Source organism: Drosophila ficusphila, unplaced genomic scaffold, assembly GCF_018152265.1.
Source record: "Drosophila ficusphila isolate 14025-0441.05 unplaced genomic scaffold, ASM1815226v1 contig_791, whole genome shotgun sequence".
Taxonomy (NCBI): Eukaryota; Metazoa; Arthropoda; class Insecta; order Diptera; family Drosophilidae; genus Drosophila; species Drosophila ficusphila.
This window is the reverse complement of record NW_025064737.1, coordinates 752,521-769,527: the sequence shown is the minus strand read 5'-3', so window position 1 is coordinate 769,527 and position 17,007 is coordinate 752,521. Positions and strand designations below refer to the sequence as shown.

Sequence of the window (17,007 nt, the reverse complement as noted above, 5' to 3'; positions counted from 1 at the left end):
AGAGTTTAAAAAAAATGAGTGTTTACCAAATGAGTGCATAAAAAAGAAAGGTGTAAATAATGAATATAAAGAGAATGAGAGTAATTTAAATGAGTGGTTTAAAAATGAATGTTTAACAGATGAATGTCAGAAAAACGAGTGTACAACGGATGAATATGTTTCTGAAACTATTAAAAATGAAGATAATGTAAATTTGTTTGAGATGCTACCAATTGAATATCCTGAGGCTAAAGATGAGGTAAAATTGTGTGTTGGAAAAAATTGTAGTCAGAGTTTAAGCAATCAATTGCAATGTTTATTTAAAAAATGTTATGAAAATGCAAGCAGACCAAAATTACCAGAAATTAAGTGGGAAATGAAACTAAATTTTGACAATATAAAACCATTTCATTATTCTCCGAGAAGGCTATCGTATGTAGAAAAAGAACAGGTTCAAAAATTAATTGATGAGTATCTGGCAAAGGGATTTATTAGAGAGAGCGATTCTGAGTATGCATCTGCAATTGTATTGGTAAAAAAGAAGAATGGTGAACCAAGAATGTGTGTTGATTACCGAACTCTTAACAAAAGTATGTTGAAAGATAACTACCCGTCACCACTTATAGATGATCTGATTGATAAGCTGGCAGGAAAAAAGTTTTTTACAAAAGTTGAGTTGAGACTAGATAAGTGTGAATTTTTACAATCGGAAATTAAGTATTTAGGATATATAGTGACAGGAGGAGAAATAAAACCAGATGATAAGGGAGTGCAAGCAGTCAGTGATTTCCCGGTACCAAAGAAAGCAAGAGATGTTCAAAGTTTTTTGGGTTTATGCTCCTATTTTCGACGTTTTGTTAAAGATTTCTCGACAAAAGCAAAACCACTGTATGACTTGATAAAAAAAGATAGAGAGTTTAAATTTGGATTAGAAGAACTTGAGTGCTTTGAATTATTAAAGAAAAATCTTTTAGAAGGACCAGTTTTAGCCTTATATAACCCTGCTGATGAGACTGAATTGCACTGTGATGCTAGCTCTTTAGGATTTGGAGCGATTTTGATGCAACGGAAAGTTGATGGAAAGTTACATCCGGTATTTTATTTTTCAAAACGAACGACAGAAGCTGAGTCTAGGTACGAGAGTTTTAAGCTAGAGATGCTAGCTATAGTGAATGCGTTGCAACGTTTCAGAATATATCTTCAAGGTATACATTTTAAGCTAGTAACAGATTGCAATGCATTAACATTGGCTTTGAATAAAAAAATATTAAGCCCAGCAATTGATAGATGGGTCCTTGAACTACAGAACTACGATTACATTCCAGAACACAGACCAGGCAAGAGGATGCAGCATGTAGATGCACTAAGCAGGTGTGTAGAGGTATTAGCCATAGATACTAACACTTTTGAAGAAAGTTTAATAATTTGTCAAAGTAAAGATGAAAAAATAAAAAGAATTAGAGATAGTTTGCAACAGTCTGAACAAAAGCATTTTGAAATGAGAAATGGAGTTATTTATAGGAAGACAGATAGTGGTAGCTTGCTATTGACAGTACCGGAGGAAATGGAAGGACATGTACTGTACAAATATCATGATGAGTTAGGACATATTGGAGTGAATAAAATGATCGAAATTATATTGAAAAGTTATTGGTTTTCTCACATGAAAAATAAAGCTAAACGCCATGTAGACAACTGCCTTAAATGTATTGCATATTCAGCAAAGAGTGGAAGGGAAGAGGGTTTCTTAAATAATATACCAAAAGAGACTAAGCCATTTCAAGTAGTTCATGTTGATCATTATGGTCCTGTGGACAAAGGTAGACCCAACAAGCATATTTTTGTGGTGATCGATGGTTTCACAAAGTTTGTCCGTTTATATCCAACAAAAACAACAAGTACAAAGGAGGTGAAGATAGCATTGGAAGACTATTTTAGGGCATATAGTAGACCACGGTGTATTGTATCAGACAGGGGTAGCTGTTTTACGTCAGATGATTTTGAAAAGTTTCTAGAACAAAATGAAGTCAAACATGTTAAAATTGCCACAGGATCTCCCCAAGCAAACGGGCAAGTGGAGAGGGTAAACCGTATATTGGGACCAATGATCGCAAAACTAGTAAATTCAGAGAAAGGGTTACATTGGGATATGGTATTAGAACAAGTAGAGTATGCACTTAATAATACAGTTCAAAGATCAATAAAACAGCACCCAAGCAAAATGCTATTTGGAGTAACGCAAAGAGGTAAAGAAATAGACAAACTAAAAGAGGAATTGGAAGAACTGAATGGAGTAACGGAAGATAGAAATATAGAAGAAATACGAGAAACGGCTAGAGTACACCAAGAAAAATTACAAGAATATAATAAAAAAGCTGTGGATGAAAAGAGAAAAGAACCACATAAATATGAAGAAGGAGATTTAGTAATGATTAAAAATTTTGACACTAATGTAGGGATATGTAAAAAACTTGTACCAAAATATAAAGGACCGTATAAAATAAGTAAGATTTTGAAAAATGATAGATATATATTGGAAGATGTAGACAATTTCCAACAGTCAAGGATACCTTATAAAGGAGTATGGGCAGTGGCCAATATGAAGCCTTGGTTGAGGACAGAGGCACATAAAGAAGATGATGTTGGAGTTCAGGAGCACTCCAGTCAGGATAGGCCGAGTTGTAGGAGATAAGTAGTATACATATACATACAAATATATATAAGCACCTATGTATACATCACACATTTGTAAATACACATAACATAATTATCTATAAGCATATCTGTAAATTATCCCTAAGCTTTAGCAACATGTTGTTAGGATATATGCATACACACAATAAACATGCATTCGCATTTTGACTAGCAACGAGATCGCAAGCTTTTGATTGATCGGCCAACAAACGCGTGATATTTATTGAACAGCCCACATGTGGGAGCTATCCGATATAGTCGGCCGATCCGGCCCGTTCCGACTTATATACTGCGTGCAATAACTATGTTACACAACTTTTGGAAAAGTTTCAACACGATAGCTTTAAAACTGAGAGACTAGTTTACATAGAAACCGACAGGAGGACAGACGGACAGTCGTACATACATATTTCGATTCAGATGGTGATGCTGATCAAGAATATATATACTTTATGGGGTCTGAGGTGTCTCCTTCACTGCGTTGCAAACTTCTGACTGAAATTATATTACCCTTTGCTCTGCAAGGGTATAAATATACCAACCACTTGAAAGATTGGTACACACTAAAAGGTTGCTGTGCGGGGGTCAAAGAGGGTCAAAGGCCTCTGCGTAGGCCATAGAATTCATAGAAAAATTCCCTATATAAGTCGAACCCAAACTAAATAAAACCAGTTTCCCACAAAAACTCAACCGTGTAACTGTTCTTATTTCGATGCATTTACAACTAGTATGATTTCGTCTCTTAGAAGGTCAAGATGTTTGTCGGACAAACGGTGTTTCTATTACTTGTGCTTCAGTTTTTACTTCTACCAAATTATGCCAAATCGGGATATAACAATCGACTATGTATACGTTATTACTTTATTATGTATATTATTATTCGGAAATATTATTATTTTTATTATTACCTGCAGGACTGTGAAACAGCACAATTAAAATGTTTTTCTTAATGCAAATCTCCACCAGGGTTCCCGACTTGCCATCCGGAGGAGAAGTGCGTTCCTTTAGGCTCTTGCCCATTTCTGCTTAGGAAAACGTTGCAGAAACGAATGCCCCAGGACGATAAGAATTTATTGAGAAGCAAGCAATGCAACTATCGTGAAGCTTCTTCACCAACCCAAGCATATTTTGTGTGCTGCCAGGTGCTGCCGAAGTCCTGCGGCCAACTTCCACTCGATTTCAGAGTTATTGGCGATATAGCGCAACTTAACGGTTTTCCCTGGATGGCCATGCTTCTATACCAACATCCCTGGGACCAGGACAGACGCTATACCCAAGAGTGTGCAGGATCCCTGATCAATAAGCGGTATGTCGTGACCGCAGCCCACTGCATAAATCCTGGGAGCCTTCTTTTAAAGATGGTGCGCCTGGGCGAGCACAATATTTCGACTGCTATAGACTGTGTACACAACGAATGTGCCCCACCACATCTGGATATCCCCATCGAAGAGAAAATCATCCATGAGGGCTATGACCGCCATAGCCTTCGCAACGACATCGCCTTGCTGCGACTCAAAAAACCAGTAGAGTGAGTAATGACCTTTTGTCCTGGTATTTTTTCTCTGTTTGAATTTTCTTTTACAAAATTAGGAGAATAGGAAATGTATTTGTATCAGTTTATCATTTAGGCATCCTCTTGTTTATATTCCTACAGCTATTCGAATGCCATCAAACCCATTTGCGTCATACCCAGCTATGACTTCAGAAACCATTTTTTCATCAACGAGTCTATGACAGTGGCCGGCTGGGGGGTTACGCAAAAGGGTCGTCGTAGTGACGTGTTGAGGACGACTACCGTAAAGGGAAGAGACTCAACAAAATGCACACAGACATTCAGAGAGTCCAGCCTTTGTGCACTTTCAACTGATGGATCAGATAGCACAAACGGCGACTCCGGCGGTCCTCTAATGGCCAGAATGGGAAATGCAATTAATGAATTTGTGTATTTAGCCGGGATTACCTCATATGGTAGCAAGTTTTTTGGTGTGGTCGGTTCTTCGTACACAAGAACTGAATACTTCATCGATTGGATAAAGGAGAAGTTAATACCTTCGTCACAAGATGAGTTTTAATAACTCCAAGATCAATAAATAAAAAAAAAAAAAAAATGGAAGCTAGCTTCGGCAAGCCGAAGCTTATATACCCTTGCAGTCATCAAATATTTCGAACAGAATACACAAAGGCTAAACAACATCGAAGCTACGACGACTTTTCTATTAATTTTCCATATTTTTGACTATTGTTCATATGGCATCTATATGATATAGTCGTCTGATTTTGATGAAATTTTGATTGTTATTCAAGAATCGTTAGAAAACTCTATATTCCAAAAATCATGATTTTCTGATGAGAAATAACGATGTTATCATTTTATTTCCGTTGATCCTATATAGATTTTTCGATCTTTCCTATGGCAGCTATATGATATAGTTGTCCGATTTTTATGAAATTTTTTTATACTCAAAAAATCATGCTCGTGGGATAAAAAACAAAGATGCTATCAATTTATTTCCATTAATTCTATATATATTTTTCGATCTCTCCTATGGCAGCTATATGATAGAGTTATCCGATTTTGTTAAAATTTAATCCGAAACTCAATAACAGAAAACGCCATCTTGAAGAATTCAAGTCGATCTGATCAAAAACAACGGCGTAAGAATTTTTTATTTCATTCTCTCGTATAGGAGCTATCCGATATAGTCGGCCGATCCGGCTCGTTCCGACTTATATACTGCGTGCAATAACTACACACCTTTTGGGAAAGTTTCAGCAAGATAGCTTTAAAACTGAGAGACTAGTTTGCGCGGAAACGGACAGACGGACAGACAGACAGACGGACAGACATACAGACGTATTCCGATTCGGCTCGTGATGCTGATCAAGAATATATATACTTTATGGGGTCTGAGGTGTCTCCTTCACTGCGTTGCAAACTTCTGACTGAAATTATAATACCCTTTTGCTCTGCAAGGGTATAAAAACAATAACAAAAATTCCAAAAATAGTACGAAATCTTATTAAACTTTCGCTCAAAACACGAACAACTTAAAATTTAAATTTTGTAAACTAAAACAACCATTGTTAAAGCTATTTAGGACTATACAATTTTCGCACTTATCAACCACAAGATCACAGCCCTGAAACTTTCTCCCCGTGAAATTAAATTAAATTTCTATATACAAAACTATGAAAAGAAAACCGCAGTGCTCGAAAATTGAATTAGGTTCAAGAGTTCAGGATGAGCCGCTGCCGCTATTGTGCCAGAAATTATTGAGTGAGTACTCTTGACATGGGAGCATTTGGGAACCCAACCAGCCGCTTATGCAATGGGCTCGCATCGCCAACAAAAGCCACTATCTGGCGTGGCCTCTGGGCCCGAGATTGATGTCATCAGTGCGTCATCAGCTTTCCTTTGGTCTCCGGCAGAAAGAGTCCCAAGACAATGAACCCGAAGAGGCACATGCCCGCCGACATGAACATTGTGGCAGCCAGCCCGTGGTCGTAGATCATCGTGGGGTAGATCTTCAGAGCCACGAAGATGAATCCACTGAAGGTGGCCATACTCAAGGAGGTGCCAATGGAGCGGATCTACAAAAGGAAAGGAAATATAGCACAGTATATCAGTGCATTTAAAAAGAGTTCTAATAGTGGGTAAAATCTTATTATTAAAAGAGTTTAAACAGATGGAGCTACAAATGCATCTGAATGCTTATTTATTTTTCCTGACAACTCACCTTTGCTGGCAGCAGCTCAATGATGATGATGAAGATCAGGGCTATGACACCCAGCGAGGCAATAAGGGCCACCAGGCACATGATGAGCAGGGGAAGCCAGCCATTCTGTTCCAGAAACTCCGCGGAGGCGAAGCACTTGAGCAGGGCAATGGCCAGCTCGCCCAAGCCCATTCCTCCCATCGAGGTGAGGAGCAGGACACGACGACCCAGTCGATCCACCAGGGCCACCGCGCTGAAGATGCCCACCAGCTGGGCAGCTCCCACCACAATGGTGCTGGTGTTCGGATCCATTTTGTTGCCCAGCTCCGCGAAAATGTGCGATGTGTAGTTGAAGATGGCGAAGCTCCCTGACAGCTGGTTGCAGATGATCAGCACAAAGATCAGGCCGAATATCTTTAAAGTGGGTACGTTGACTGCAGGGATAGAAATAATTAAACAAGAGAATGTCAGGTTGGTTTAAAGATAATAAATTGTAATTTTTGTACCTCCTACTTCCTAGCAATTGATAGAAATCTTAAGAGATATAAATACTTGTGCAAGTATCATATTTTTTAATCTAATAAATTAATATTTATAATAATATTTTGATATAGATTTTATGATTTAATGATTTGCAAATTTGTATAACATTTAATCTTGAAGGATATGATTACTTGTGTATATATTTAACCAAAGTATTATCTGTGTTTACTTCTTTGAGATGTCATGCATGAGAGAGATTAAATTACAATTTATGCACTTCCGACGCTTTATGATGAAATGCTTTGCAAATTCATTTAAGATTAAGTCTCAAAGGATATGACTACTTGTCCATATTTAACTAAAGCTACATTTTCGTGTTTACTACTTTACGATGTCATGCAACAAAGTAACTATCATTCTTATCAGCATTATACTTTGAAACAACACGTTGGTTTCTCATGCTGGATTTCTCATTGCTTTTGCTAACTTTATCCGCATATAACTTTTTATCTCACTCACTGAAATCTCGCCAAGAAATGCTCTCGGTGACACCGCCGCTGAGAACCTGAAGCCGAAAAGTGTCAAACTCCATTTTGGCCGCGTCATGCAGTGAAGCCTCCTTGTCAGAGGAAGTGGGTGGCTTCAGGTTCTTGTAGAAGTAGAAGGACTTCTCGGCCTGCTCATCCCGGCCCCGTCTCAGCAAATACTGTGGTGTCTCCGATAAGCCGATGATTGCCAGCAAAAACACCACCGGCAGGCAGACGATAATGCACGGCATCAGATAATACGAGAGGTACGAGGCCAACGTAAAGCCAACCATCATGCCGATGCTAACGTACATCATGGCCATGGATGACAGAGCTCCCCGGATGCTGGAAAAAATTGATAATTAATAAACATGTTGATAAAAACGAGTGTTTATATCATTAATCAATAAGTAAAACTAGACTACTCGTTTATATAAAGTTCGAAAAAAAACTTTTTTATCTACTAATTAGTAAACGTAGTGCACCGCAATAACATTTTTATGAGGCTGATAAAACAAATTACTTTTTTTAAAAATACCACAATCATGTTTTGTAACACAAAGCTAAATTGAGGTTCTAATTGACGACCTATCAAAATGACTTGTCACATATAATCTTAGGTTTTAGAACTGAAATCTTTTTATGAGATTACACAGGTCTTTTTTATAGTTCTAATAATAATACCCCAAATCCTTTTAATAAAACTCTGACTTATTTACCCTACCCACTATTCAAAAAAAGAAAATAACCCATAGATAAACACCTACCACAATACTATCAGTCTGCGAACTTGAAACAAATTCGATTGATATTTCAGAAAGTACTTGATGCAAATACCAATATAAGAGTGTAATATTTCCTAGACTTCTATCTATATTGCTGATAGCGAGGTTATCAGAGCACGTACAACTTGAAATAATCTACAATTAGATAGGTTTACCTATAATCCGAAAGGTAGTTCCTCACTCGGGTATGACGCCACTTACCTATTATCGGCGATTTCCGCGATGAATATTGGCAATACAACATAGCAGCCGCCTCCGGACATTCCCGCCAGAAATCGTCCGGCATAGAGATACGTGACGTCCTGGGCGGAATAGATAAGGATCCAATACATCTGCCGAATTCAAAGAAGTAAAGTTGAAAGTGGTGAGTCAAGCATTTGGGAAACCCCTTCAAAACAAGCTTATCTACCATATTGGGTATGGCCAGGAAATACATGCACACTTTGCGGCCCAAACGATCGAGTAGCAGGCCGAAGATTATATTGCCAGTTAGCGAGCCAAGTCCAATTAGTGATCCGACCCTGCCAATATCGAATGTTTATACCAAAACACTTCTGAATAATGGAAGTATTCTTACCAGGAGGCCTGCGTGATGGTCAGTGGATCTCCGAGGGGACTTTCACTGGACCCGAGGAGTCGCAAGGAGGGAGACAACCATCCCACGGCAATTCCATGGGTCAGCGTCATAATGTGTACTGGGATTATTTAACTTTTTATTAAGTTTTCCTATTTTCCACCGACTTCTCACCCACCCGTCATGGTGGCAATAAATTGCCATCGGTAACGCGCACTAAATACACTTAACTTCTGCTTTTGGCCCGAATCAAAAGTCATTTTGGCTGCTTTACTCTTTGTGATTACCAAAAGTAGTCCGCTTTTGGGTCCCGAATTAGCCACTGGGCGGTCGTGTGTCTACTGAGAGCTTATACCTTAGGTGGCCGACGTTTTTGTAGTCGAAATCACGTCGAGATAAGTACGCTTCTTGGGATTGTTAACATTAATGACGATTATAAAATTGTTGCAGATTAGATAAGGGTTAAGTAGTTGCAAAGTTTTTCCCTCTGATTAATGAACTACGGTTTGGCTTTAAGAGCCCTGGCGAAAAAGTCTGTAAATTTTGTTGCAAAAAAATGTCTATAACAAAAACAAAGCCCTTGACTATCAGACTAATCTTGCTGTTGAACTTGCTGAATGGGAGCAATAGAACTAGGTAAATTTGAAGATTTTTGCGTGAGTTGGTTGACAATATTTACCAAAGATTAGCCAAGTCATTGTAAACAAAAGAGTCGTAAAAAGTAATAATTCTTTTATTTAGTTAATCTGCTTTTTGTCATTTTGTTTTCACTTTCATGAAAATGTGTAATGACTATCTTCTGGTGAAATAAAAAAATACAAATAGAACAAATGGATCCAAAGGTAGATCATGATGGTAAAACAAAATGCGGAAACGGGGGTATTTTGATAATAACATCATTTAAATGCTTTGAAGTTCATTTATATTTGGTGCGTTGCTTAACAGAAATTTGGTTTGGGTAGAAGGATATCCCTTGTCTAGACATTGAATCTTCGGAGAAGCTTGAACAGTTCAGTGCATTAAACTCTTATCTCTTGTCTCTGGCAAAAGGAAGCCCATTATAGTCATGCCCACAAAGCAGAAGGCCGACGCCATGAACATTGCCACAGCCAATCCGTAATAGTGAATCACGGGTGGGAAGGTCAGGAGTGCCACGAATACCGCACAACTGAGTCCACACATGCTCAAGGAGGTGCCAGGTGCGCGAATCTGCGAGAAGTCGAACTCATTAGCCAAGTCATTAGAACTCCTTTGGAAAGCACAGCTTACCTTCACTGGCAGCAGTTCGACGATGATGACAAAAGTCAGAGCGATTATTCCCGCCGATGACAGGAACGCTACGCAGCACAGTAGAACCAGCCCAATCCAGCTGTGGGCGTTCAGAAACTCCTCTGAGGCAAAGAATTTTAGCAGACCCACACCTAGCTCACATAGACCCATTCCAGCCAGTGTGGGAATTAGCAGCAACTTGCGACCAACTCGATCCACCAGGAAAACGGCAGAGACTAAGCCAAAAAGCTGCACCAATCCCATTATCATGGCGCATATCTCTGGCTTAATAGTGCTGCCGAGTTCTTTGAAGATGCTAGCCGTGTAATTAAAAATGGCAAAGGATCCCGACATCTGGTTGCAAATGAGCAGCACAGCAATCAGCCCAAACGCCTTTAACGCGACACTGTTACCTAAATTGTAAAGAAAGATTTAATGTTGATCCGGATTGCTTATCAATTTAATTGAGTGGTTTTATTTTACTAAAAATGGCTATAAGAGATTTTTGGGAAATATTAATATTAGCTTACAGAAGTCCCGGCAGGTTATCTTTTCCGTAATACCCCCGCTTATAATTCTATCTCGAAAAGTCTCAAATTGCTTATTAGCTTCGGCTTCATTTTCAGGGTCGTCTTTTAAATTCTTATAGAAGAAGAACGAACTTTTAGATTTTTCTTCGTCGCCCCGTTTTAGCAAATATTGTGGTGACTCCGGAAGGAATATTAGCAAAATCATATACATAAGGGGCAGGATAACAACGACGCAAGGAAGGATATAGAAGGGGACGAAAAAAACCAGCACAAATCCTACTGTAACGCCTCCGCAGAGAGCCAGCATAAAAATTGCCGTTAGAGTGCCACGAACGCTTGAAGAAACAGAAGATTAATTATTTATTTTATAAGAAGAAGAGGAGATAGAACTCATAAATCACTAATAGTTTTGTTTTAAAAATAACTTTTTTTAAACGCAATATTGCGAGAGATAACAATTACCTATACATTATAAATACTATTATTTGACTGCCTTTAAAACATACGAAAAAACAAGAAAGGAAGCTAGCTTCGGCAAGCCGAAGCTTATATACCCTTGCAGTCATCAAATATGTCGAACAAAACGCATAAAGGCTAGACAACATCGAATCTAAGACGATTTTTCTATTCATTTTCCATATTTTTGACTATAGATCATATGGGAGCTTTACGATATAGGGGTCCGATTTTGATCAAATTTAATTCGTAATTCAAGAGTCGTAAGAAAACTCTATATTCCAAAAATCATACTTGTCTGATGAAAAACAACGATGTTATAATTTTATTTCCATTATTTCTATATAGATTTTTCGATCTTTCCTATGGCAGCTATAAGATATAGATGACCGATTTTTATGAAACTTTTTTTCCAATATAAACGTTGTTAAAAAACTTGATATTCAAAAAATCATGCTCGTGGGATAAAAAACAACGATGTTATCAATTTATTTCCATTAATTCTATATATCATTTTCGATCTCTCCTATGGCAGCTATATGATAGAGTTATCCGATTTTGATCAAATTTAATCCGAAATTCAATAACAGTTAGAAAACGCCATCTTGAAGAATTCAAGTCGATCTGATCAAAAACAACGGCGTGAGAATTTTTTATTTCATTCTCTCATATGGGAGCTATCCGATATAGTCGGCCGATCCGGCTCGTTCCGACTTATATACTGCGTGCAATAACTACACACCTTTTGGGAAAGTTTCATCAAGATAGCTTCAAAACTGAGAGACTAGTTTGCGCGGAAACGGACAGACGGACAGACGGACAGATGGACAGACGGACAGACGGACAGACGGACAGACGTACATGCATATTTGGATTCTGATCGCGATGCTGATCAAGAATATATATACTTTATGGGGTCTGAGGTGTCTCCTTCACTGCGTTGCAAACTTCTGACTGAAATTATAATACCCTTTTGCTCTGCAAGGGTATAAAAACGAGAGAAATAATTAATAATTATCGGTTAAATATTCGAAATCCAAAAGCAGAAGATGTATAGTTTTACCTGAATTTTAACATGGTATTTTAAGAGTACCCCACAAACAAGTTGTATAGTGTAACCTGAATTCTAACATGGTATTTAAAGAGTACCATACAAACAACTCAAATCTTATTTTTTCGGTCCTATGGTTACCTCTCGTTTAGACTAATACCAGAAATTTGAGTAATTTATAACGTTGTCAATACTTACAATAACATTGAAGAAACTAACTCAAAATGTTATTTAAAAGCGTTTTTGGATTCGATGGGAATTTTCTGAATTCGTATATTCAATTTTATGTGTGCTGCGAAATTATTATTCTCTTGAAGAGGCTTTTAAATTTGTGAGTCAGAAGTTTGCAAGGTAGCCTCTGAAATTTTATTTGAATATTAAGAGCCCTATCTTTCCATTATTGTCGTCCGATTCAGCCTGTTTCGACTTATATATAAAGTTTCATAGATACAGTTTTAAAACTGAGAGACTAGTTCACCTAGAAACAGACAGACGGACAATCAGACGGAGAGACTAACGGACGTATGTAGATCGGTTCAGATGGTGATGCTTATCAAGATTATATATTCCTTATTGGGTTTGAGATGTATCCTTTACTGCATTGCAAACTTCTAACTGCAATTATGATACCCTCAGCATATCAAAATTTTGTTAGTATAGATAGTGATAAGCTTTGGCTTGCCGAAGCTTATTTCCTTTCTTGTTAAATGCTGACTTTGGCTAAGCATACTTAGTATCAGAAATTTCGGCGATAAATATGGGAAAGCACACCACAAGAATGCCGCCAGATATTCCCAGCAGGGCACGTGCCACATACAGATAGTATGCATTGTCTGCTACCCAGATAAGGATCCAATGAATCTGAAAAAACAAAAATGTTTTACGAATACCCTATCGAACAGGCAAATTTAATCTATCTACTATGTTGGGTATAGCAACAATATACATGCACTTCTTTAGTCCAAAAATGAAATCATGAAGCAGATCGTCATATTGGTAAGCAAAGAGCCGACTCCAAGTAATGAACCAATCCTTAAAAAAGCTTTCGAATTGTAAACAATCCAGAGGAATGGTTTTTAGGGTTCACGTACTTACCACATGACATCTTCAATTGTGAGTGGTTTACCCATGGGACTGTCGCTGGAAGAAAGGATTGGCAGATTGGGCGATAGCCATCCCAGAGAAATACCATGAGTAAGGGACATAATGGACACTGGGATAAATCAGCACAGATCAAAGGCTAAATGGATCACAAGATTCGTACCCACCTTCCAAGGTTGAAATTAACTGCCAGCGAGCTCGCTTGCCACAGATACCCATATTTTACGATTTTGAGAAGACGAAAGTCATGGTAGCCTAATGAGAATACAGTTCTCCTTCGACACAATAATTTACAGAAATCTAAAGAATGTAAATCATCGTATACTTTTTAAGATTTGAGTACTGCCACAATGTAATTACGATAAGATTTTCTTAAGTGCAGTTGAAAATTTTAGTTTTGGCTTACATTAACACTTTTATGCTTTAAAGCAGTTAACTTTTTCAAAAGGTACATTTATTTTTAATTTCTTTATGTAATTAACCATGATATCTATAAAAAAGATATAATTAAAAAAGTTGAGATTTGATTTATTTGGTTTAAAATTTTCTTATAAAATGTACCTACATTTTAGTTTTTGTCTGGCTTCTTGGTTTATTAGAGTGGTAAAACCCCTCAAGACAGCTTACAAATAACGAATGCTAATGAAATACACTTTTATCTTATGTTTATTCACAACAAAAAAAAAAAAAATGCCACACTCACGTTTTATAGAGTCCAACTGCTTGAATTCACATACTATAAAGTTATGAAATTCGCGGAACTCAGTGTATTTTATCTCCCAACAATTGGGAGCCATAAAGTTAGGGTTAAGCGTGCACTTCATTAATGAATATGTTCATTAAGATAGCAGCTTTAAATACTTTTAAGAACAGTAAACATTTAGAAACAGTTAATCTTGATAGTTATTGCTATGAGTTAAGGGGGATCTTAAAATATCTTGATGCTTATAAAGCATGTTTTATTGAGAAGTTCACATCCATGTCATCAGACCTTTTCGGGCTTCTCTAGCATCTCTAGCTTCAGCTGGTGGGGCTCCTCCACGGGTGTCAGCTTGTAGTGGACGAAGGGCTGAACCACCGGAGACAGGAGCTTCGGGTCGTGCTTGTAATCGGGTCTGGGCTTGAGGATGTAGCTCAGGGGAACAGCCACCAGCCAGGTGATGAAGAAACCCGTCACCGTGTACAAGTTGAAGGACAGATCCAGGATGCTGAAACCCTCATCCTTCACCGGCGCTTCCGTCGTGGAGCTGAGGAGCAGGGAAGACACTGAGCTGGATTCGGTGAATGTTCCATTCAGAGGAAGCGGAGCTGGACAACCGGCGGTGCTGGTGGGCAGGGTATCGTAGTGGTTGCGACCCCAACTCGCAATGACAATGCCCGCCATGCAAACGATGCTGACAATGACTCCATATAGGGCAGCCCTTCCGTGGGATTTGGGCACCAGCATGCCCAGCATGAAGACGCCGCACGTGGATCCAAAGCTGACGCCTCCGATCGAGTAGATCACCTGCAGAATCGAGGTGAAGTTCTCCACCACCATGCCACCCAGGATGCAGTAGATTCCCGCGAAGAAAACGAAGAGCTTCATGATCACGTTCGCGCGGTGCTCCGTGTGCCGGATGTGTGGCTTGATGTAGTCGAAGTACACCACTCCTCCCAAGGAATTGATGCTGGCGGAGAGCGTGCTGAGGGCAGCACTGAACACGCAGGAGATGAACACACCCGGCATGCCCCACAGGTGTCCCACGGTGTCCTGCACGAAGTAGGGAACCATCTTGTCCACCTTGGTGACATGACCCGATTGGATGGGATCGCAGTCGTGGAACCTCGAGTAGATCACAATTCCCGTGAAGCAGTTGAAGAACATGATCAGGATGAAGCCGAATCCGAAGATTACCAGGGATCTTCTGGCGTGGCCCAGTGAGGGCAGGGACACAATTCGCTGCACGCAGCTCTGGTTGAGACCCACGTATCCCGACCACATGATCGTCGCCGAGGTGAAGATGTTCCAGATGGTCGATCGCGTGGTCAGATCGAAGTTGTAGTTGATGTCCAGGCGACCGCCCTCTCCCGCAATGCGAAGCACTTCGGAGAGGCCGCCCACCCGATTGGCGCCCATGACGCCCACCAGCACCACCGACACCACCATGATGGCCGCTTGGATAACGTCGGTCCACACCACCGCCTTGATACCGCCGAACATGGTGTAGAAGATGCAGATGCTACAGACGACGGTGTTGATGATGTGCACATTGAATCCAGTCACCTGGGCGAAGGCCAGCGAAGGCAGGAAGATGAAGATCGGCAGCATGAAGAACATCGTCATGATGAAGATGAAGGTCTGCAGCACTCGCACCTCGCGGCAGAACCGCATCTCCAAGTACTCGTAGCAGTTGGTGATGTTGTTGTTGTAGAACACTGGGATGACCACGTAGTTGAGCAGCGGCACCACCACCACCATGCAGACCACATTGAAGAACCAATTTTCCGTAGGCGTACATCTCCGCCGGAATGGTCATGATCGATATGGCCGACAGTTGGCTGGCCACCAGGGAGATGGCAATGGGAATCGTCTTCATCCGCTTTCCCCCCATCAAGTACTCCTCCGTGGTGTCCGCTCCCTTGGCGAAGAACCCGAAGTACACTCCGATTGCGGCGGAGATGCTCAGCATCAGGGCGAATACGGCGTAATCCGTGGAGTTGAAAATGAACTGGGAATCGGGGGTCACGGTGGCAGCCGTGGCCAAAACGGAGGCGTTCGAGAGGATCGACATTTTAAAAGATCCAGCCGGGAATTTGCGGCTCACTAAAGTCACTGAAGCACTTTTCTTTGAACACTTTCGACTCCGGCGGTAGAAAATCACAAGTAAGCGTATAATGAAACCCGCCTCCTCCTTATATGTGATACCTTATCTCGGGAATTGCCTGCTCTAAATATTATCTATCGACGGCGCTCTCACGCATGGAGCTTATCTAGATAATGGCATTATCACCTAGGATCTAAAGTCACCATTACAATCCTGCTGAGAATCTGCCAGTCATCCGATTATCGCCAGTCATCGGAGGAGGTGAACTCCCTCTGGGAGATCGTGTTCCGTGTTTGCCCGCCGACAGGTTTATCGGGAGATCAAGGCTAATATATAGGGATGTTTTAAGAGCAGCGGAGATAAGATCATAGGCCACAGAAAGTGTTTGATTTGATTCTTATCAAGTGTTTTATTGAGGAGCAGTAATCCCCCTTGTGTTCTTACTGGCTTTGTGTAAATACTCATTAAGATTTGAGGCTAATATAAGACTTGTTTGATTGTAAATAAATAAAACTAGGTGGAAGATAGCTGGCGCCTTTTAAGCCTAAGTAACTGATAGCATCAAAAGAGAAAAGAAATCAGGCAAGGCAATCGAACAGCATGACAACAAGTTAATGTGGGGGAGAATCTCTGGAAAACCATCCGAAAAGCTGAAAAGCATCGGTTTATCGGAGTCCGATCAGCGATCGTGTCACAATAAATGATTTTGCTGCGATCAAGTTATTATCCGCAGTTCCTGGCCCCACTCAGCCAATCGGTCGGTCTCTCATCGACTGTCTCGATCGATAATAAGGGGTTCCTGTGCTACCAGCTCGCCGGCTTTTGGAGGCGGCTTACATAAATCTCAGTTGCATTTTAATGCACAAAAACGGCCCATCGTGATTCCTGGTGGAGGAGTCGGTCGTCGGGTTTCGTGGCTGGAGCTCTGCACGGTCGGAGGTCATGCCCCGCGGTTTGTTGGGCCGTTTGTAAATGCTCAATAAAAAATATCAAATTTTTTCTGTGTCATTTGCATCTGGCTGCGATCCACGGCAA

General features: G+C 40.0%; 4 protein-coding genes across 5 annotated transcripts; 1 reads left to right on the top strand and 3 right to left on the bottom strand.

Annotated features, from left to right (window-relative positions):
- The first annotated feature begins 3,358 nt into the window (after positions 1-3,358).
- LOC108093538 (spaetzle-processing enzyme-like) lies at positions 3,359-4,826 on the top strand. Its single transcript, XM_017193631.2, has 3 exons — positions 3,359-3,519; positions 3,640-4,201; positions 4,328-4,826. Exons 1-3 carry the CDS (start codon positions 3,429-3,431, stop codon positions 4,743-4,745), a joined length of 1,071 nt encoding a protein of 356 aa, XP_017049120.1. The 5' UTR covers positions 3,359-3,428; the 3' UTR covers positions 4,746-4,826.
- An 843-nt stretch (positions 4,827-5,669) lies between these two features.
- Positions 5,670-9,110, bottom strand: LOC108093544 (facilitated trehalose transporter Tret1). 2 transcript variants are annotated; one of them, XM_017193638.2, is made up of 7 exons: positions 8,937-9,110; positions 8,762-8,879; positions 8,594-8,705; positions 8,386-8,516; positions 7,392-7,744; positions 6,411-6,823; positions 5,670-6,264 (listed from the first exon to the last, which is right to left on the bottom strand). In XM_017193638.2, exons 1-7 carry the CDS (start codon positions 9,016-9,018, stop codon positions 6,067-6,069), a joined length of 1,407 nt encoding a protein of 468 aa, XP_017049127.1. In that variant the 5' UTR covers positions 9,019-9,110; the 3' UTR covers positions 5,670-6,066. The 2 variants fall into 2 exon arrangements, with proteins under 2 accessions (XP_017049127.1, XP_017049128.1); XM_017193639.1 differs by lacking the exons at positions 8,386-8,516; positions 8,594-8,705; positions 8,762-8,879; positions 8,937-9,110 and adding an exon at positions 8,167-8,336.
- A 453-nt stretch (positions 9,111-9,563) lies between these two features.
- On the bottom strand, positions 9,564-13,559 carry LOC108093545 (facilitated trehalose transporter Tret1). Its single transcript, XM_017193640.2, is given in 8 exon segments — positions 9,564-9,967; positions 10,028-10,440; positions 10,558-10,892; positions 12,795-12,925; positions 12,986-13,032; positions 13,035-13,096; positions 13,160-13,277; positions 13,333-13,559. Coding segments are annotated over 8 exon segments (1,356 nt in total). The 5' UTR covers positions 13,385-13,559; the 3' UTR covers positions 9,564-9,769.
- Positions 13,560-13,716: 157 nt separating this feature from the next.
- Positions 13,717-16,037, bottom strand: LOC108093531 (sodium-coupled monocarboxylate transporter 2-like). The gene is given in 2 exon segments (XM_017193623.2): positions 13,717-15,651; positions 15,653-16,037. Coding segments are annotated over 2 exon segments (1,788 nt in total). The 5' UTR covers positions 15,940-16,037; the 3' UTR covers positions 13,717-14,150.
- Between the last annotated feature and the right edge of the window lie 970 nt (positions 16,038-17,007).

What these genes read in the sequence shown, in the direction of transcription:
- LOC108093544 (XM_017193638.2), bottom strand. Translation starts at nt 9,018, where the DNA reads ATGACTTTTGATTCGGGCCAAAAGCAGAAGTTAAGTGTATTTAGTGCG. An exon ending in GCGGAAATCGCCGATAATAG is followed by an intron (nt 7,745 to 8,385) that starts GTAAGTGGCGTC and finishes AATTTTTTCCAG; the next exon opens with CATCCGGGGAGCTCTGTCAT. An exon ending in TTGAGCTGCTGCCAGCAAAG is followed by an intron (nt 6,265 to 6,410) that starts GTGAGTTGTCAG and finishes TTCCTTTTGTAG; the next exon opens with ATCCGCTCCATTGGCACCTC.
- LOC108093538 (XM_017193631.2), top strand. Translation starts at nt 3,429, where the DNA reads ATGTTTGTCGGACAAACGGTGTTTCTATTACTTGTGCTTCAGTTTTTA. An exon ending in GGGATATAACAATCGACTAT is followed by an intron (nt 3,520 to 3,639) that starts GTATACGTTATT and finishes AATCTCCACCAG; the next exon opens with GGTTCCCGACTTGCCATCCG. An exon ending in CGACTCAAAAAACCAGTAGA is followed by an intron (nt 4,202 to 4,327) that starts GTGAGTAATGAC and finishes ATATTCCTACAG; the next exon opens with CTATTCGAATGCCATCAAAC.